We start from the raw sequence: 22,287 nt of genomic DNA, 5'->3' as shown, positions 1-22,287 counted from the left end.
GAGGGGGGAAGTTTTATTCCTTGTCTCTCATGGAGGGGGGAGCACAGGTGACTGCCAGCCCTCGTTGCTGCTCCTGTGGGTCTACCTGCCCCCGTTGCTGTAGCCAGTGTCTGAGCATGGCTGGGCACTCAGCCAGCCTAGTCCTGTGGCATGGGCACTACTCTCATGGGCAACGCCCCTGACCACTCATCAGCTTATTTGACTCAACAATTTTTTTGTTGCATTATTTAGTTTTTATTTAATAAGCATAAACTTAACTCTGCAACCCAGTTAGATGTAGAGAGGAATAAGGAAAATATGGAACCCAAAGAACTGCAGCAAGAGCACAAAGATTATAGGATATTGAGAACAAATAGGGTGGCAGGGTACCCTCTTCAGCTACAGAAGGCATGGTCAGGTGGTTAAGATAAAACAGAAGTCAAATTTATTAGAATTGTTACAGTTGGCAGTGGTGGTCTTCTTGTTAGTCTTGCTATTCCTGGACCCAGTGCTCTCCATGGCTTCCACAATGTTCATGCCCTCTTTCACTTGCCAAAGCCCACGCCCTTGCTATCCAACCACTCAGTTTTGGCAGTGCAGATGAAAAACTGGGAACCATTTGTGCTGAGTCTAGCATTTATTAGTATCATGGACAAGATGCCAGGACCCGGTGTTTCAGGATGAAGTTCTCATCATCAAATTTCTCCCCATAGATGGACTTGCCGCCAGTGCATTTAGGGCGTGTGAAGTCACCACCCTGGCACATAAACCCTGGAATCATTGTGTGGGCAGCTCTGGGTCACAGCAGCTACAAAACCAACACTTTCCTCTTAAATGCTCTCACTGTATTCTTTGAAATACTAGAACTGTGAGCAGCAAACTCTCTCACATGTTCAACCTGCCCCCAAATTCCTCCAAATCTCTCTGGATTCTCAACATCCTTCTTCTTCACTGCTTGAAATGAAACTGGTCTATGTGGCCCAAGGACAGTCTTTCTTTTTTTTGACAGAATCTCCCTGTATTGCCCTGAGTAGAGTGCAGTGGTATCATGTTGCTCACAGCAACCTTAAACTCCTGGGTTCAAGTGATCCTTTTGCCTCAGCCTCCCAAGTAGCTGGGACTACAGGTAGGGGACACGATGCCTGGCTGGCTAATTTTTCTATTTTTAGTAGAGACAGGGTCTCACTCTTGCTCACCGTGGTCTAAACTTCTGAGCTCAAGTGATCATCTTGCCTCAGCCTCCTAGCCAAGGACAGTTTTTGTACAACCTGTGAGTTAAGAATAGTTTTAACATTTAGAAACAGTAGTTAAAACATACAAACAAAAAACAAAGAAGAGTTTGTGACAGAGACTGCATGGTGGACCACAAGGTCTAAAATATTTACTATTAATATCTAGCACCCTATAGAAAAAGTTTGCTGACCCCTGTTCTAGAACCTTGTCCATTACAATTTCTGCACCTTATTGAGACTTCCAATACATTGATTTCATTTCTTTCTCAATACCTATCACTCTCCTTTCCTGGCTTTACTTTCCTCTTTGTCTAGCTTAGATGTTATGCTTTTCTTCATAATTCTCATGTATCCCTAACTCAACAGAGTTGGGCCCAACTCTACTGTTTGTGATTACATCCCAGCTCAGATGATTACATCTGAGTTTTGCTGAAGAAAAATCAGAAAACTGGGCTGACAAGGATCACATGATTGTAAGCCTCATATGAATATGCAGCTTGGCCCTGAATGCTACCACTTTTCCCCATAAATTGACTTTGCTGCACTCTGAGGCCACCACTTCATAGATCCTTCTCTCTCGTCAGTGCTCTTCTGGATGTTGCCTGATTTCTCTGTCACTTTATATCAAAACTTCTCAGAATAGTTGTCTGTGCTCACTCCAAAATGATTCTTGAATTTTGTCTGCATATCTACATATGTCTTTCTCCCTGTGTTAGCCAGATTCATAAGAAAAGCGATCTCGTGGCAAGGTTTAATGCTGAAGCTGTCAGGTGAGAGAAAAGAGCAGTGAGGCAGGAGGTATGGGAAGCAATGCACGGTGTTACTGCCCTGGCCACAGCAAAGAGCTACACTGTGGAGAGCTCTTTGGGCAGGCTGGATGGAGAAGTCATGCCTGGAAGAACTTTCTAGTAGTTCCTAGAACCAAGCTGTTTGCAGCCCCAGGGACTTTGCACTTGTAGTTTCCTGTTCTCAAGCCGTCTCCTCTCAGTGTGTTGCAATGGTGGCTCTTCTCCTCCCCCAGTGCTCACCTGAAATATAACTTTCTTGGTGAGACTGAAAGTAGACTCCCCCAGCTATTCTCTCTCACAGCATCCTTAATTCTCACCATAGCACTTATCAAAACAGATGTTCTTTTAGTTCATGTCTTCTATTTAACATCTATTTAAAGATCCATGAGGACAATGGTGATGTGTGTCTTGTCCCTGTTACCTCCCCTCTGACTAGCACAGTGTCTGGCATACTAAGTGCTTGGTAAATAACTATCCAATAAATGAAACCCAGCTGGGTGCAACAAGAACCAAGAGGTGAGAGGTGAATTACTCTGGAGGGATAAAGCAATTCAGTGCCCATCTTAACCTCAGAATATCAGTTCTGTCAAGTGAATATTAAAACCTTCCACCTTTGGCAGGAAGGAGCAGCAAACCAGACAAAGAGATGGCTTATTATGCTGGCTTGTTGTTCTGTCTGGTTGTTGGCTGAAAGGCCTGTGGGAAGTGGCGGTCCCACTCTCTAGAACATCTCGGAGCAGAAGATAAAGAATGACAGACCCTGAGACATTACTTGCCAAACACCACTCTGTATTCACCTTCTTTATTGGTTTGAGGAGGGATTGGTAGTGGTAGCAATGAGTTATAGATGTGAAACTTCCTTTGATTGGCTATGAGCATATTAATGAGGTGGTTCTGATTTTAAGCAAAATAATTAGAGGACCAGGTGTGGTGCCTCTCTGCTGTAATCCCAGCGCTTTGGGAAGGCTAGGTAGGAAGGTCTCTTTAACCCAGGGTTTGAGGCTGTAGTGAGCTATGATTGCCCTACTGCACTCCAGCCTGGGCAGCAGCGTGAGACCCTATCTATAAAAAAATAAAAATCAAAGTAATTAGAAGCTATGAGGAAGAAGACAATATTTCTCACTTTGCTTAAACATACCACTGGGCTAAGGAATCACACTCTTGGAAACAGTGCAACAGAATGAAAATTAAAAGCAAAAACAAAATAAAACAAATGATATAAGTCATTTCCCATTCCCTTTCCAATTATTGTCCAACATTAGAAAATAATTGTACCTAGATATAATGGAATAGTAGAGATCCTTTAAAATTATAAATGTATGGGTTATGCATAAACATGGAATAAGACTTATGATCTGATATGTGAAAATAGAATATACAATTCAATATAAATTGCAAGCCAGGCGAGGTGGCTCAATCCTGTAATCTTAGCACTTTGGGAGGCCAAGGCAGGGGGATCACTTGAGGGCAGGAGTTTGAGACCAGCCTAAGCAACATAGCGAGACCCTGTCTCTATAAAACATAAAAAATTTAGCTGGGCATGGTGGTGCGTGCCTGTAGTCCCAATTACTCTCGGGGCTAAGGCAGGAGGACTGCTTGAGCCCAGGAGTTTGAGGTGGCAGTGGGCTATGATGATGCCCGGGCAACAAAGCAAGTAATGTCTGTCTCAAGTAAATAAATTGCAATTTCTAGTGTGAAATATGTATTAATATGAATAAGGATTTGAAGTAACATGAAAAATGAAAATAGTTATGTTAGACTGGCAGACATAGGCATGTTTTCTACTGTCTTTTTATACCATTTTTTTTCATTGAAAAAGTCCTCAAATCTCTGGAAGAGCCCATATATAGAAGGGCAGCATTGTGATCACTATCCTTTGTTATGTTTTGTGTTTGGTTGTTAAAGAATCATGTCTGGACTCTGATCAGTGGAAACATCTCATGCAGCAGCATTTCCATGGCAATTTGTTCATTTTCAACATGATGCTAAACTGGTCTGGCTAAGAATTCCTCTGTATTTATGCCCATATTCCCTGCACTTATGTAAATGTAGTCTCTGAAATGATTTGGAGAGTCATGATAAAAGTCATCATGCATGTGCTTGTGTTTACAAAGTCTGTGTGTTAATTGTATTGAATGGAAGAGTTGGGAAAGATGTTCCTGCCAAAGAAAAGAGCAGTCCTCATTTCTAAACCAGGGGATTAGAGCAAGTGCCTGGAGATCCCGCCAGAGTTCTGATTCTGACGATCAGTGGTGTTTTCTGAGAATCTTACAATTCTTCTTCTGCTCATGAAGCCACTATTTCTCTCAAAGTAGTTTATTTACTCACTTTTTTCAATATACTCCCTGTACCAGAAGAACAAATAGGAATACAAATAGGAAAATATATAGTCCCTACCCTCAGTGAGTTTATTACCTAGTCGTTGCTTTCTATACCCTCCCTCATGTGGGTATGGTTGATATTTCTGAAGTCTAGGAGTGAAAACAATCTGCTGGCAGGACAACTAAACTTCACTTGTTTTTAAGGGTGCTATGGACTGAATCGTGTCCCCCCCCCCCCAAATGCATATGTTGAAGCCCTGACCTTCATTGTTATGATATTTGGAGATGAGATCTTTGGGAGATGAGGTCCTCAGAGTGGGCCCTCAAGATGGGATCAGTGCTCTGATAGAAAGAGAGACACCAGAGCTCTCTTCTCACCATGTGAGGACACAGTAAGAAGGTGGCCATCTGTAAGCCAGGACAAGAGCCCTCACCAGAATCAATCAGGCTGGCACCCTTAAATCGAACTTCCAGCCTCCAGACCTGTGAGACTTCCAGACCAGATAAATAAATATCTGTCATCCCAGCTACTTAGGAGGCAGAGGCAAGAGCCTCACTTGAGCCCAGGAGTTTGAGACTGCAGTGATCTGTGATGATGCCACTGCACTCTAGTCTGGGGAATAGAGTGAGACCCCTGTCTCAAAGAAAAAAAAAAGGAGAAAAGAAAGAAAGAGAAAAAGAAAAAAGAAATCTGTTGTTTTGTTATGGCAGTCTGAGCAGACTAAGACAATGGGCTGAAATGTTTTTTAAAAATTTAAAGTTATTCAGTTAATTTGGTTGATGGAAGAAGGTATACTGTGATATCTTTAGACTTCTAATAATATATTGATAATAAATATCACTTTTTACTTTTAAATTTTTATTTACATATTTATTTTTACCAATGCCAGAAGAAAAGTATTTTAAAAAATGTTTAGAGACAGGGTTTGCTATATTACTCAGGCTGGAGTACAGTGGCTATTCACAGGCGTGATCATAGTGCACTGTAGCCTTGAACACCCAGGTCTAAACAATCCTCCCACCTCAGCCCCCTAAGTAGCTGGGACTATAGGCATGCACCACCATTGACTTACACTTAAAAAAGACTTTTACTATTTTTTTAGATTTTTGAAAAATATTTGCATATATTCATATCTATCAAATTTGTGTCTTTGGAGTAGGAATTTCTTTCTTCCTTCCCTCCCTCCCTTTCTCCCTCTCTCTCTCTTTCTCTTTCTTTCTTCCTTATTTCTTTTCCTTTCCCTTTCCCATTCCCTTCCTTTTCTTTCCTTCTTCTCACTCTGTTGCCCTGAGTAGAGTGTTCTGGCATCAGCCTAGCTGACAGCAATCTCAAACTCCTGGGCTCAAGTGATCCTACTGTCTCAGCCTCCTGAGTAGCTGGGACTACAGGCTGAGTAGTCCCAGCTAATTTGGGACTACTAGTAGTCCCATGTGCCACCATGCCCAGCTAATTTTCTATTTTTAGTAGAGACCGGGTCTTGCTCTTGTTCAGGCTGGTCTTGAACTCCTGAGCTCAAGGGATCCTCCTGCCTTCACCTACCAAAGTGCTAGGATTACAGGCATGAGCCACCACCCTGGCCTCAAATCTGTCTCTTTGATGTTAGATTATAAACTGTGAGAAGGCAAAAGCTATTTCTGCTTAATGTGTCCTTTAGAACAGCGCTTACTACATTATAAATATGTTTTAAGTCAATTTTTAAAAATTGAATTATATTTCACATACCATGAAATTCACTGTTTAAAAATGTGTGATACAGTGGGTTTTGTATATTCATAAAGTTGTGCAATCTAATCACCACTGTCTAATTCTGGAACATGTTTGCCCCCCCCCCCCTAAAAAACTCTGTTTTCGTTAGCAGTCACACCTTACTTGCCCCTCCCTAATGCTTGGAAACCATGAATGTGCTTTCTATCCCTATGGATTTGCCTATTCTGGATTTTTTGCATAAAATGGAACCATATAATATATGGCCTTCTGTATGTAGCTTCTTTCACTTAGCATAATGTTTTCCAGATTCATCCATGCTGTAGCATGAATCAGTACCTCATTTCTTTTTATGGCTGAATATTATTCCACTGTATGAATATACCACATTTTGTTTCTCCATTCATCAGTTGATGGAAATTTAGGTTGTTTCCACTTTTTGGCTGTTATGAAGAATGTTGCTAGAATGTTCATGCACAAGTTTTTGTGTGAGCATATGTTTTCATTTCTCTTGGAGTGGAATTGCTATGTCATTATGGGAACTGTATATTTTTTTTTGTGGAACTGCCAAGCTGTTTTCCAAAGTTGCTGGACCATTTTAAATTCCCACCGGCAATGAATGAGGTTTCCAATTTCTCCATATCCTCTCAATATTTGTTATTATCTGCCTGTTTTGTTTATAGCCATCCTAGTGTGTGTGAAGTGGTATTTCGTTGTGGTTTTGATTTTCATCCTAATGACTAATAATGTTGAGCATTTTTCATATGTTTATTGGCCTTCTGTATATATTCTTTGGAGAAATATCTATTCAATTCATTTGCCCATTTTTCAGTTTTTAGATAGATATTTACTTACTATTTCAAATGATTTACAAATTTTTCTTTTTCTGAAATATTTCTGATGGTGTTCATTTTCCCACTGACCATATTTAAACTGGTCACAAAGAAACTATTAACTTCATAAAACAGCTCACATAAAATTTAATTGTCATATTCCAGTGATATTTAAATATAGCATGCATTCAATAACCATTTATTCATGGAGCTGTTATATTGTAGGCCGATAATGAGGAAAGAGGAATAAATAAGATATAGCTCATATGCTCAATGATCCTATTCTGATTACCCTGCAGAAGTAGGATAGACCCCCATCCAAAATTTGATTCAGATGCTGATGATGCTGCACACACACCAAGAGGGTTTGAAAGGTTTGTTACTTACATAATGAGGCTTTCCAGGTAGAGCAGGTTGGGTTTCCCAAGCTGGTCTGGAATGGCTTAAAAGGGCAAGGAAAAGAGTGTCTTGGGGCTTTATGGTGGTTAGGAGGTGGGGCCTGGGTGAGGGCTCCCCTGTTCAGGGCCAGGATGTAGAGAGATGTGAATTTCCCATCAGCTCCACAGAGAGAGAAAATGGGCCTTTTTGTTGGCTTGTCTGGATGTGGGGGCAGAAGGGAAAAGAGGTATGGGGGGTAGGCTTTAAAACTGTCAGTAGTGAAACATCAAAAACAGAGTCAGACCCTTTATTACAAATCCCAGTCTAGTGAAGGAGAGAAATAGGAAAAGCAATAAGAGCACTGTAAGGCAATAACTGCCACAGTGCTATGCAAGCCTAGAAAAATGAGTGCCCATCTGCCTGTGGAAGACTTTGTGAAAGTGACATTGACTGGATCCCGAAGGTAAGAAGAATCTCGCAAGGCAGAAGAGGATTAGGAGGACAAGAAGGAATCTTCAGGCTTAGAGAACAGTATTTGGAAAATCACAGATGTATGGAAGTGTGTGGCATATTCTCAAAGCAATCTGCAGTCCCTCAGTAAAGAGTAAGGTGCATTTGGAGATGGAGCAGGGGCCGGGAGAGGAACCTGGTGAGGAAGTTTGTGTAGGAGTGTGAACGGCCCTGTGTGCAGTTCTAAAACTTTAGACTTTATCCCTTGGAAAACAGAAAAGCCTCAAAAAGAGGATTGTATCTGCATTTTAGAAATATTATTTGGGTCTTAGAGATTGCGGGAGAATTGGAAAGGGTGTGACTAAGTAGAAACACTGGGTATGACCAGGTGGAAGACTATTGTGATCATTTGGTAGGAGACTAGGAGGACATTAACTAAGGCCAGGGGTGGCAGGGGTGTACATCTGGGAGCCAAGTCTGTGGGTCAGTTTGTGTGTGAGGTTGAGGGAAAGTGAGAAACAAACTCTTGGAAGTTTTAGCTTGGATCACTAGGAATCAAGTATGATCACCAGATTTCTGATTTTGGTGACTATGCACGTAGTGGTGCTCTTAACTAAGACAGGAAACAGAGGGGGAGAGGAAGGAAGAAACAGTGAGATCTGTGTAGAGAATGTTGAATTAGAAGTGCCTATTTGTTTCCTGGCTAGTCCTTTGTATAGAAAATTGGAAGCAGGACATACCACAGCCTGGTAAATTTGAGTACGATTTACAGTCATACCCTAACCCAGCTGGCCTCCTCCACAATGGTCACCTTGAGATGCTGTGTCAGTTCTGTTGCTGCTGCCAGGGGCCCCAGTGCTTTGCAACGTGCCTGTGACTCCAACACAATACTTCATTTTTACAACCTTTGCAGTTTATTAAACACTTACCTTATCTTAGCTAAACCTTAAAACACCCCTGTGAAGTATACAGGAGGATCATCATCATTTTTTATAGATAACAAAAGACTCAGAGAGGTTAATTTTCTCTATTTCACATGGTTAGACATGAAGGACTTGAATCCTTTTTAATGATTAATCTAACTGGTTCAGGATTTCTAGGACCTGAAAGTTTGGCTAGCTGTCTGGAGTCTGCCTCATAGTGCAAGTGTAGCCAGCAAAGTGTGTGACAAAAAGGCAGGCTGGGAGTCTCCCAGAAGAAGGACCAGTGAGGGACTCAGTTAAAGGGGAGATAAGCAGACAGGGAACAGAGGGCCTGTCAGGCAGTGTCCACATACGGGGTCACCCAGAGGTGTCAAGAAGAGATCAGATGACACCAAAGATGATGCATCCTAAGGCAGAGGCTTTGCTCTCTGAATTATTTTATATGGCTTTTGGGCACAGATGGCCCTGATATGCAGTTATTAATTAAGCCAGGACCTTTCCATAGACACAGAAGTATGGTCTTCTGCAATCAAGGATAGTTCTTATTATTTATAATAGTGAAAAACTGGAAACAAATGCAAAGCAATGCAACTGGCTCCATCACTCTCTAGCCATAAAATTAATTAAACCTTGGTTTCTTCTTGTATAAAATGTGAGCATAAAATCACCTATCTCATAAAGTTGTCAGTATTAAATTAGATGATACATATAAAGGGCTTAGAAGAATGCTTAGCTCCTATTACGCACTCAGTATAGTTCCCTTTATTATCGTGGGAGATGATCTCAATAGAATATTGTACAGCCATTAAGATTATGTTTCTGAGGAGTTGGTAATAAAATGGCATACTTTAAAAATTTTAAGCATATGAACATAATATGATTGCAACTATTAATATAAAAGATGAGGAAAAAAAGACACTGGAAAAAACTCCAACATGTCAGTCAGTTTTTGCTATTTTTAAATAATAGCTTTATGAGATATAATTCACATACCCTGAAGTTCACCACTTTAAAGTATACAATTCAGTCAGTTGATTTTAGCATATTGAAAGAGTCGTGCAAGGATCATTAGTATCTAACTTTAGACTGTTTTATCACTGCGAAAATAAACGCTGTGCCCATTAGCTGTCAGCCCCTGGCATTACTCCCAGCCCCTGGCAACCCCTTATCTACTTTCTGTCTCTATGGATTTGCCTATTCTGGACATTAGTAGAGGTGGCATCGTACAAACATGCTCTTTTTGTATCTTGTGTCTTTCAGTTACCATAACACTTTCAAGGTTCATCCATGTTTTAGTATATATCAGTATGCATTCCTTTTTATGGCCATATAATATTCCATTGTGTGGATATACTACATTTTCTTTATCCATTCATCAGTTGATGGACATTTGGGTTGTTTCTACTTTTTGGCTATTACGCTACTATCAACATTAGTGTTCAAGCATGTGGATGTATGTTTTCAATTCTCTTGAGTATATACCTAGAGGTAGGATTGCTGTATCATATGGTAACTTTATGTTTTAATATATTGAGAAACTTCTAAACTGTTCTCTAAAGGGGCTATAAAATTCCACCACCAATGCTTACAAGTTGATTGCTGTTCACACTATTTGTAGTGTGTATAGATGTTTGGGTCACAGAATCTTTGGAGAGATAGATATGTAGAAATAAACAGACTGTTATATATTATAAATTAATATTAATACATCTGGAAACATTTGTTTTCTCCCTTCTCCATTTTAAATTTCATCTAAGTTACCTATTTGCTGATTGTGGGATTATATTACAGTTGTAATATATAAGTTTAGGTAAATCTTCTGATCTATTTACAAAGCACACACTGCAAAACAACTTTGCACACTCCCAAACTATAGTCATTGTCAATTATTATTTATGGACTCATATGTTAACTGTTATAAGCAATATCTGCCTTAAAATTTTTCATTTTATTTCTTTTTTCAATTTAAAATATTCTTGACTACTTATAGTCTAAGCTAATCAGTGTTTATGCCGTTAAAGATGACTGCCAAATACATTTTTTAGTTCAAAGGATTTTATCTTTTTTTTTTAATTTGGTTTAATTATCTGGTCTCTAACAAAAATTCTGGCAGAGTTGCTCTTACTCCAGTTTTTAGCCACTGCATTGGAGACTTCTTATATATGTTAACCATGCAAAGAGCTTTACAGTATCAAAGTTCATCATGAGATCAACAACTTTTACTGCTGCAATATTTTAGGTAATTTTTAGAATTAAGTTATGTCGAAACTTATGATGGCATCTCTTAAATTTTTAAATCAAGGCAATAATGATTATAACTAGCCCATTGGCTTTAACTTTATGCCAGTAATTGTAATTATAATTAAAAAATCTACATTTATTTATAAAATTTTACCTGGGGGTATAAAAGCCTTCTCATACTCTATTAAAAAGACAATTATATGCTATTAAAATGAGTCATGCTGAAATCATTGCTTATAAGGGGTTCATCTAAATGATAATGGGTTTAAAAAGTAAGTTATTCCCTGGTAGTAGAGGTCTTTTTTTCCATCTGGCAAATCTAATAATACTTGAAAAGACATTCAGTCATGAACAAACTGGCCAATTAGAAGATCAAATAAACCATGCCCCTAATGGTTTATTTTGTTTTACATCTTTAAAGTACTTTTGGTAACAATTATTAGTCTGTATATTCCAAGTAGGTACAACCTTGGAAACTTTTTACAGTATAGCAGTTGGTTTTAGCTTTCTTGAGCTTATGTATCTGATGAAAGTGATGAACCCTTTACTTCAGGAAAATGCAGATATGTATACTTAATTTTACATAAAAATTCCAGAGATTCAAAGCTCCCTAGAAGTCCTGTTTAGTCACAGAGAAAATATTTATGGTAATTAAGCTAATTTTACGAATGATTTGAAAGTAATCTCGAAGGTATTATTTATAAATCATTCTTTATAAACATTGTTGTGGTTTGCTATTGAGGCATTTTACTTTATATGCAAGCAGTTGCATCTATTAATAGTTTTCTTAGGATAAACTCTGAGAATATTTGCATACAAGTCTGGTCTATGACTTGAGCCAGCTTTATTAATCAGTCATTACACATGTATGGTTAACAATTATTGTCTGGCCATCTTTAAGCAAATCTGATAATGTAAAATATTAATTTTTACTTCAGGCTTAATTCCTTACATTAACTGAAGAGCTGGTTATAAACTTAGAGGGAACAGTGTTGGGGATCTTGTGTTTTCTGGCATATAAACTACACATGTGCAGCTTTGCATCCACAACTGACAAACTACTTTTAAATTCCCAGAATAGTTGATCTAATTACACAGGGCGTCAATAGTCAACTTTCTGTGAGGACAGGTTTTCACAGCCTTGCTCATAGAGCAACTTCCCTGTGCCCAGGGAAGTTGTTAGGAGCAACTAGCAGGCCAGCAAGTGGGAGACTTCCCAGTAACACTCCAGCCACTCAGGCTTCGAGAACTTCTCTGAATGTGAGCTATTGTAGTTTCAGTGTGGAGGTTATATTCATTTTCTATTGCTGTGTAACAAATTACCACAAACTTAATGGCTTAAAATAACGACCATTTAGTAGCTCACATTTTTGATGGTCAGAAGTCCAGGCATGGCACAGCTAGCCTCTGTGCTCAGGGTCTTACAAGACTGAAGTTAAGGTATCAGTCAGGCCTGCAATTCTTATCTGAGGCTTGGAGTCATCCAAGCTTATTCAGGTTGCTGGCAGGATCTCATCCCTTGTTGCAGGACTGAGGCTGCCACTTTCTTGATGTCAGGGTTGCTTTAAGCTTCTGGAGACTGCCCACTGTTCCCTACCATGTGGCCCCTCCATCATCAAAGTCAGCAATGGAGAATCTCCCTGTGTCTAATCTCTCTCATGCTTTGAATCTCTCTTTCTAGGAAGAGCCCAATCCCTTTAAGGGCTCATCTGATTAGATCAGGCCCACCAAAGATAATCTCTCTCTATCTTAAGGTCAACTGATTTGGGACTGAAATTCCATCTGCAAAACTCCTTCACAGCAGCACCTAGGTTAGTATTTGATTGAAAAACATGTGTGTACACTGTGGTGGTAGGGTATCTTGGAGGACATCCTAGAATTTTGCCTACAATGGGGGTGTCAGTGGGACAGCAGGATCTAGGATCCAACAGGGGAAACAAGTATCTAGGACTGTTCTCTGCTCTTTATAAAAAATATCTAGGCCAGGTGCGGTGGCTCACACCTGTAATCCTAGCACTCTGGGAGGCTGAGGCAGGTAGATTCCTCAAGGTCAGTAGTTTGAAACCAGCCTAAGCAAGAGTGAGACCCCATCTCTACTAAAAATACAAAGAAATTAATTAGCCAACTAAAAATATATAGAAAAAATTAGCTGGGCATGGTGGCACATGTCGGTAGTCCCAGTTACTCAGGAGGCTGAGACAGAAGGATTGCTTGAGCCCAGGAGTTTGAGGTTGCTGTGAGCTAGGCTGATGCCACGGCACTCTAGCCTGGGAAACACAGTAAGACTCTGTCTCAAAAAAAAAAAAAAAAAAATCTAAACACATGCAGGCTATGAGAAGGCATTTTCTGGGTATCTGCCAGTGCTACTGAATGTCATAGAAAGGGACTTCCCCTAGGACTGAGGAAACCTGGCTCTGCCACTAAGTAACCATGCGATGTTGATCAGATCATTTAATTTCTCTGAGTCTAGAGCTGAGGGGATTGACTGATCAGGAATTCCCAATCAGGAGAGAGCGCAGGAAGGAAGCAGCTACCCTTAAGTCCCCTGGGGAGCTTTTTCAAACCAAGCATTTCTCCTTCCTTCCCAAGATATTGTAATAGTGTTGGGAGGTGGGAGAGAAGAGTTGAGCCGGGAGGGATGAACATGTGCAGTGTGCAATTATTCCTCAGGTCATTCACTCATCTACTCATTCATTTAACAAACATTCACTGACCACCTACTTTGTGCCAAACACTGTGTGAGGCTCTGGGAATGCTAGAGTGAATAAAGCAAACGGCTTTCTGCTGACTTTCTGGCTGCGCACACAGGCAAGTGAGTACAGGATGGTGCATGCTACTGAGTGGGGACCACAGGGCGCGATGTGGGCTAAGGGTGAGGAGCCCCCTTGAGGAAGTGATGCTTGAGTGGGCGTCAGCTAGGAGAGGAGCGTAGGGATGGGTGTGGGAAGGTGGAGATGTTTCAGGCAGGGAAAAGCATTTGTGAAGGGGTTAAAGCTTAAATGACCAAGGCACATTTAAGGAGCTATAAGTAGCCCCCTATGACCTGAACTGGTATATGTTTCATAGCCAGCCTTACAAATCATGCTAGTAGTTTAGATTTCTGTCCTAAGTGCAGTGGGAAGACATCAAAGGGTTTTAAGGAAGAATGACTTGAAGAGATTGGCACTTAAAAAATATCACCCTGGCTGTAGTTTGAAAAGTATAGCAAAGAGGGGTGGCTGTGTTAGAGTCAAGGAGACCATGGCAGATAGCCGGGACCAGGGTAGTGTCAGTGGGCATGGAGAGAAGAAGGCAGGTTTGAAAGAGACACAGAGAGTAGAATCGACAGCATAGTGGTTGGTTGGATGCAAGAGGTGAGCTGTGTGTCTCCAGTTACAGGAGTTAGAGGGTTGGATGTGGCTGCATGTATTTTGATTTACATTTGCCCCTTTATGCGATTCAAGCTATGTCCTTCTCCATTCACAAGATCTTTAGATTACAACAAGGCAGAAGATCTTCTGTACCCTCTGGAATACTGATGTCACTAGGATGGAATATTCCACTGATAATAAGCACTCAAGCAATATACAGATGATCTGGATTCCAGGGCCTTGTTTCCTCCTCTGCTCAATGAGGGGGTTGAATTGGGAACTTCAAAGACTGATACCAGAGCTGATTTTCCTTAACCCATGGAACCTGGGCTCAGTTATGTTTCTCCCCAGGCTGACCCAAGTTGCTGGCTGTAGTCATAAAGGAATCAGCAGTATACCCTGAGTGCAATGCACATTTGGATCCAGAGCTACCCAAAAGGAAGAACTTTTGCACTACTCCACGCCTGGAGTGCTGCAAGGTTAGTGGACAGAGACAGTCATGCCTGTAAATTCGGTTTCATAACTTGATGTCTGTGGAATTTCCAGCGTGTCACATGGCAGGGTTATCTAATTTGTGCACACAGAGTATTCAACCAGATTCAACTTCCCTTTAATTTCTCTTCTCTCAGGGGAGAGAGGAGAGCTGAATAATATGGATTCAACATAAAATGCTTTGAGTTATAGAACTTCATTTTTCTCTGTTCTCAGACATCTCAATCACTAGTGGGGGTCTGTGGTGGGGCAGAGACACCTGAATGCAACCTGCAGAGGACAGCATTGAGAAACCTTTGCCTGTGTCTGTTGTACTTAGTGCCAACCTGGGCTCCTCCCCCTCCTCCCCAGCAAAACCAGACTTGAAGCAGATATGGTGGGACTGTCTCATCCTTTTAGGGCCCAGACCCATTTTATTGGGATGTGTGTTGCCTTTTTCTGAATGCGTCTCATAATTGGTCTTTCCATGTGTTTTAATGTGGTTTTCACTCACATTAATTGCTTAAGTTGTAGAAAGTGCATTTTATTTTGGTCCACTAGAGGGAACCAGAGGGATTAGAGCCAACAAGATTTTTCTGAGGTTCTTAATGTCAGTATTAGAGGAAAGTCCCAGGGATTCTCAAAGCAGGCTGACTGTCACAACACTGGGGGGAGTTTTTTTGTGTGTTTGTTTTTTGCTTTTTGTTTTGCTTTTGTGTTTGTTTGTTTGTTTTTGCTTTTTAATTTATATGCATAAAAATAGTCTATTTTTTAGAGCAGTTTTAGGTTCATAGCAAAGTTAAACAGAAAGGGAGTTTTAAAACATGTATATTTCCAGACCGTTCCCCAGATATACAAAATCAGAGGCTTTGGGGATGACCCTGGGAATCTCTATTGGAGGGTTGGTGGAACCCCTGCCTTTGGCAAAAATCTACTTAACTACATAAACTTAAAGCCCAACAGGGGGAGGAATACACTGAGTGTTTTTAGTATACATAGCAGGATGGAAGAACAGAGGCCTACAAGGATTTAAACATATTAAAAAAAAACAAGGGAAATATTTGGATATTGTCAATATTTGGAATATGAGTCATATATTTTTCCAGTTAAATAACTTCAACTGTTAAATAAAATCCACGTGATTTACTTAGAGCCAGAGGAAAATTTAAAACTACCATTCCTGGAAGACTTCCAGCTTTAGAAATGAAATTTTAGGGAGCCCCCAAATCAGAAAACAGTATATTGTTTCGGAAATAAACGTTTCATGAAAGACTGACAGATTCCTGTGGATCTTATCCAGGGAATAGAAATAAATGCCCTAGATCCAATTGCTGTGAGACACAGATGTTTCCATAGTATCAAACATGTTCTGGCAAACTGGCCAAAAGACACAAGCTGGAGTTACAGGAAGAAAAGAGTCCACAGGATTGTCATAGGGGAAGATTTAATAAATTCTATTAATAGCTCCCTAAAAAGTAGTTTAATGTAAAATGACGGTAATCTTGTTGATTTATAGAAAAGTGTGTTAGGTAATCCAAATCATAAAAAAAAAAAAAAAAGAAATAGCCATTTTATTTAAAAACCACTGAACTGCCTGGACCTCAGACCCTGCTACACTGTGGAAACTTACAAATTAATTTGTTTAAACTCATATAGACAGAAACTATTGGATAAGAGCTGGTCTTTGTAACCGGTCTCTGAAACCCTCGTTTGAATACCAAATAAAAACTCAGAACAATGCTCTGCTCCCCCTAAAATCCACCTACTTGGGTATCTGCCACAATCTTGTGCTCAGAATTGCATTTCTTGATGCTAGTGGTATCCTAAGTCAAAGGTGGAAGGGAATGGCTCCTGACTTACTCCATCTAAAGACATAGAGATTCTGAGCTAGTCAGGCATGAAACATTTCTCCTAAAGATTATTCTGGATTAACTAAATAAAATAATAATAATAAAAAAATATTACATGGCCCTGTAGGCTCAAAAGACCCTGTTAAGTATGGAAACAAGTCTTTAAACTTTTGCTTGAGTAATCTGGGCAGACTTGTGGCAATTTTAGAATTCTTCCTTATTCTTTCTTTAAATTTTGTTTACTGTGTCTAGAGGGCCCTCACACATGTTCATAACCTAATCTCCTCTACCATAAAATATGATCCTGTATTGTGTTTTATGCTATAGATACATTTTAACACAGGAAGACAGTAGAGTATTGGAAGATGAGGTAAGGAGAGTTATAGGGGTAGAGCTATTCTTTAATTTATTCTCAAGCTAGCATTTGGAAAGGTGGTTATATGAGGGAGAACAATACAGTAATTTATACTGAAAGCTTTCAAGTAAAGTATGCAAATGAATAAAATTCCATTTCTGCTTAAGTTGATTATATTTCCTTTCTTGTATAATCAGGCCTCATTTTGAGAATAAAATTTTTACAAGTTTGCTCCCCATAAAACCTTTATTTATTTATTTCTGTTTTGAAATAACAAATGCTAAATTCCTTGTAGGTTTTAACGATACTGAGTATCAGAATGTATATCATTTCTCCCATAAAAAAGAATACATTTGTATTGTTAGCCAGCCTCTAATAACTGCAGAATCAGTTTCAGTCCTTTACCCGCTCTTTTCTGCTAAGTATTTTTCTCCTACCAGCCTGTGGTGGCAAATGCAATATAATTTGCTGTAAGTTAGTTGGCAGCAAACCCTAGTAACTCCTACTAGGCTGGCTTGGCTAGAGGACAAGAACTCTTATTTGAGGTTCTGATACAGCTCCAACCCCACGAGATCATTAAAATTGTCATCTGGTACTACCACAGCTGCCTGCATCCCAGTCTCAATAATTCTTGCACTCCAAACCTACATTTTTGAAGAGAAAGGTAATTACAATTGTAAATGCCACTTTTCATTCATTTGCAAATTTCTTCTCTTATTTACTTAGTCTTCTATTTTCTTATCCATTAGCCACTCCTCACTTCTGTGCTGCCTATCCCCCCTGTGAGACATCTCTAATGGATTACAGCTCTCTTTTCCTTTGAGTGGGGACATAGTGCTCTAATCCTTTGCAACACAGTGACTCAGGTAGTTGCTGCCAGTCACTGGAAGTTGGCACTTGAGGTGGAATCTTTTTATTACCCTGGCTTCAACTTATACCTTCCACGAACATTAGATTTCAATTGCCTTTTCCCTTGGTAGTGAGGAGCTTAGAGGATGGATTGAACTGGGATCCAGATGTTCATATAATGTTCCTTTCATTTTAATCAACACTTAGAGTTGAAAATATCAGGAAACAAAGAGCCAAATTAGGCAATAAAGATAGGATTTGTGTTTAACATTCCTGATCTGAGACTTCTCACTGAGTTGAAGGACTGGGTCATAGTAAATCTTGTTTGATTCTGCTTATGCTCAATTGTGGATATTTTTGTGTGACCAATGAGTGATAAACTCAACAGAGGTTTGAGAATTAGTAAATTCTCAGAAGGAAATATGTATTCAGAAGAGGAAGCTTGGCAAAGTGTTTAGCACATAAGTACTCTCTTACTAATTTGTTGTTGCCAAGTGCATTCTACAGCTCAGTTCCTATATGGGCTTTTTCATGTGAGTTTTAGTTTATTCTGGATTATTTTACTAGTTTATTATGAATTACCTTACTCAAGAATTGGTAAGAGTCATTGTCACAGCTTAGGTTCCCTAGGGAGACTCTGAGACGGGGATTAACACACAGGAGGTTTATTAGGGAGTGTTCTTGGTGTCAGCACCCAAGGAAGGGAAAGGAAGGAAGTAGGATCAGGCAGAGATGTAGGAGAAGCTGGGTTGCAATGTAGCCTAGAGAAAACCTCAGCCAACCCAAAGAGAGCTCTGAAACAAGACTGGCTCTTTCAGTTGTCCTGACTCAAGGTGAGTAGATTGGTCCTGTGTACCCCATGTTAATCAGTGGTGGGCTGCCCCAGGAAGTGTTTGTGACATGGGCAAGGTGAAGAACATTGACAGTTGGGAGCTGTCTGCCAGCAGCACTCCCAGCTGCTGGGAGAATTACCTCACCTCAGAAGGGGGACCTCCGAGGTACAATACAGCATCTGTTACAAGCATGTACATAAAGCCCACAGCAGATGCCATATTTAATGTCAAAATGTTGAATTATTCCTCTTAAAATAAGAAACAAGATAAGGGGGTCCTTTACTGCCGCTTCTATTCAGCACTGAGTGGTTAGACATGCAAAAGAAAATGTTTAAGGATTGAAAAGAAGATGCAATTGAATGTAATTTGCAGGTGATATGATTGTTTATGAAGAAAATTATCTACAAAGAAATTGTTACAATAAAAAAAAGTTTGTCAGAGTTGCTGGAAACCAAGTAAATATATATCTTCATATATGTCAATTGAATTGCTATACACAAGCAATAATTATGTAGAAAAATGAATTTAAAAATACCATTTATAATAGCATGAAAATAAAATATAACTGGGACTAAATCTAACAAAAATGTGTACCTTTATTGAGAAAATGATGCAACTTTATCAAAAGTTATTAAAGAATGCCTAAATAAATGGAAAGATATATAATGTTTATGGATAGAAGACTATGTTTTGTAAAGATTTTAATTCTCCCCAAGTTGATGTATAAATTTGGTAAAATTTCAGGAAAACAAAAACTCCCATTGTGATTTTTGTGGAATTTGACAAGCTGATTTGAAAATCTATATGGAAGATATCTGGGTGGAAAAATAAAAAAAAAAGAGAGAAGCAAAAATTTATATGGAAGAATAGAAGACTAAGGAGGAAAAAGAAAGATGGGAAGACTTGCACTACTGGATAAAAATTTATCATCAGAGTATGTAATTAAGAATATTCTAATGATGTAAGGAAAGACAAATAGACAAGTGGAATAAATAGAACAGAATAGAGTCCAGAAATAAATCCATGAATATATGGGAATTTTATTTGTGCAAATCCCTGGAGAAAGACCAGACTATTTCACAAATGGCTTATGGAGAGTATAGTTACCATATATTTCTTAAAAACCTTGAAAATAGATCCTTATCTTATATTTTAACCCAAAGTCAATCTTGGTAAAAGAGTCAATGTAAAAGGAAAACCTGTAAAATTTTAGGATAGCGTATAGGGAAATACCTTCAAGAACTTGAGTAAGGAAGACAAGGTCTCACTCTTTTGCCCAGGCTGTAGTGCAACAGATAATAGCTCACCGTAGCCTTGAACTCCTGGGTTCAAGGGATCTTTTCACCTTAGCCTTCCAAGTAGCTGGGATTATAGGCATGTGCCACCATGATGGGCTATTTTTTTTTTTTAGAAATGGGGTTTGGCTATGTTGCCCAGGCTGGTCTCCTGTCCTCAGGCAATCCTCCTGCCTTGGCCTTCCAAAGTGCTAGAAATACAGGTGTAAGCCACCAGGCCCAGCCAGGAAGAGTTTCTTAAAGAAGGCACAAAAAGCTGTGTGCCTATAATCCTGGTGACTCGGGAGGCTGAGGCAAGAGGATCACTTGAGGTCAGGAGTTTGAGACCAGCCTCAGGAACATAGTGAGACCCTATGTCTACAAAAATGAAAAAAAAAAAAAAGTAGCTGGGCATGGTGGTGTATACCTATTGTCTCAGCTACTCTGGAGACTGAGGCAGGAGGATTGCTTGAACCCAGGAATTCAAGGTTGCAGTGAGCTATAATTGCACCACTGCACTCCAGCCTGAGCAACAGAATGAGACCCTGCTTAAAAAAAAAAAGATACAAAAATATAAACTATAACTTTGCAGGAAAAGATTACTATATTGAATTATATTAAAATTAAGAATTCAGGTCATCAAAAGATACAGTAATAAGAATTAAAAGGTAAACTAAAAATTGGGAGAAGATATGTAAGATTCATCATATCAACAACAGATTAGTATCTAGAATATAACAATTTTGAAAATTCAATACAAAAAACACAAATAAACCAACACAAAAATGGGGGAAATATATATGAGCCAGATATTACAAAAGAGGAAAATTAATAGTCCATAATCATAGGAAAAGATGTCAACTTCATTAGTTATCAGGGAAATGCAAACTGAAGCCAAATTGAGCAGTAGCAGTTATCAGTTATCAGTTTTCTTTTGCCCCAAAACTTGATGGCTTAACACAATAATAAATATTTATTATCTCAGTCTCTGTGGGAGCAGAGGGGAGGCATTTGAGAGCAGCTTAGCTGTGTGACTCTTGCCAGGATATCTTACAAGGTTGCAGTCAAGAAGTTAGCTAGGCTGTAGAGATTTGAAGGCTTGACTGGGACCAGAGCATCTGTCTGTGAGATGCTCACTCACAGGACTAGTAAATTAATGTTTGTTGTTGGCTGTTGGCTGTTGCCACATGGAGAAACTGAGCATCCTTATAACATGGCAGCTGGCTTCTCCCAGAGCAGCGCTTTATCCAAAAGAAAGCCAGGCAAAAACTGCCATGTCCTTTATGACCTCACAGAAACCACAGTCTGTTGTTTATGAAATACCTTATTGCCTACACTGGTCAGCTGTGTTTACCATGAGAGTGCATTACATAAGGGTGAACACCAGAAGGCAAGCATCATTGAAAACCATTTGGATGCCGGCTACCGTAGTTACTGTTGTACATCTAACAGATTTATACAAATTAAAAAGCATATCACTGTGTCATGAAAGAGGACACAGTTATACTCACTAGGATCACATGAAGAACACTCCCAGGCAGAAGAGTTACCACACTGCATGGGTCCTTCATCCTCTTGCCTTCCTACTGGGAAGAGAGAGAGGCATAAAGGCCATTAAGCCATGTTGTCTCTGCTCAATCCAAAGGGACAGAGTGATAGAAACACTATTCCATGCTTGTGGGAAGTATAAACTGGTATAACCATGCCCCCAAATACTTGTATTTTCTAGGAGAGTTGAGCTTGTGCCTAACCTGTGATCCAGTAGTTCCACTCCCAGTATGTACCGTAATGATACTTTTGCATATATGCTCTAGAAAACATGTTCACAGAAGCCTTACCCCTAAGAGCAAAAATTCATAAATAATTTATTAGTGGATAAACTAATGATGGGGTATTTGTAAAGTGGAATATTATATAGTAACTCAAAATAAATGAACAGGTATGGGCATCCACCTTAGGTAATCTAAAAAACAACATTGAAGAAAAGATGCAAGTCACGAAGAAATAGTGGAATATATTCTTTAGAGAGCCACATATATGATATAAAACCATGAAGAAAAGCAAAGGGATGGCCCATACACAATATAGGGTGGTAGTCACTTCTGTGGGGGACAGATCAGGAAGTATTTGGGCACACAAGACACTCTAAGGAACTGGTAATGTTCTAATTTTCAAATGCCATGAGAGATTATTATTATTCTTTCAACTCTACCAATACATTTTATACAGTCCTTTTATAAAAATAATATGCTTCACAATAAAAAATTAAAAATTAAAGTGTGCTTTAAAAAAGACATAATTTAAAATGTCAGGGCTATTTCAGTGAGCGAATGAATATTCTTAAATATTCATCATTACACATTAAGCATCTTTGCAGCCTCTATTCCTCCCTATCAAAATAGAAAAGTATAAATGTACTGAGCCTGGAAAAAGAGAGCGGGTTTCCTCAATTCAC

The 22,287-nt window shown here is 39.4% G+C and overlaps 1 protein-coding gene and 1 pseudogene across 1 annotated transcript in view; both read right to left on the bottom strand.

The window, feature by feature from the left end:
- Positions 1-21,423, bottom strand: part of FAM184A (family with sequence similarity 184 member A) — a 149,059-nt gene extending 127,636 nt beyond the window's left edge. Inside the window, exon 1 of the mRNA XM_076003025.1 lies at positions 21,344-21,423. Coding sequence (XP_075859140.1) covers positions 21,344-21,403 — 60 coding nt within the window. The 5' untranslated portion in view covers positions 21,404-21,423. The remainder of the gene's footprint in view (positions 1-21,343) is intronic.
- On the bottom strand, positions 394-1,332 carry LOC105857018 (peptidyl-prolyl cis-trans isomerase A pseudogene; annotated as a pseudogene).
- Positions 21,424-22,287: the final 864 nt, after the last annotated feature.

Source organism: Microcebus murinus, chromosome 5, assembly GCF_040939455.1.
Source record: "Microcebus murinus isolate Inina chromosome 5, M.murinus_Inina_mat1.0, whole genome shotgun sequence".
Taxonomy (NCBI): Eukaryota; Metazoa; Chordata; class Mammalia; order Primates; family Cheirogaleidae; genus Microcebus; species Microcebus murinus.
The sequence above is the reverse complement of the archived record's forward strand: the minus strand, read 5'-3'. Positions and strand labels throughout refer to the sequence as shown.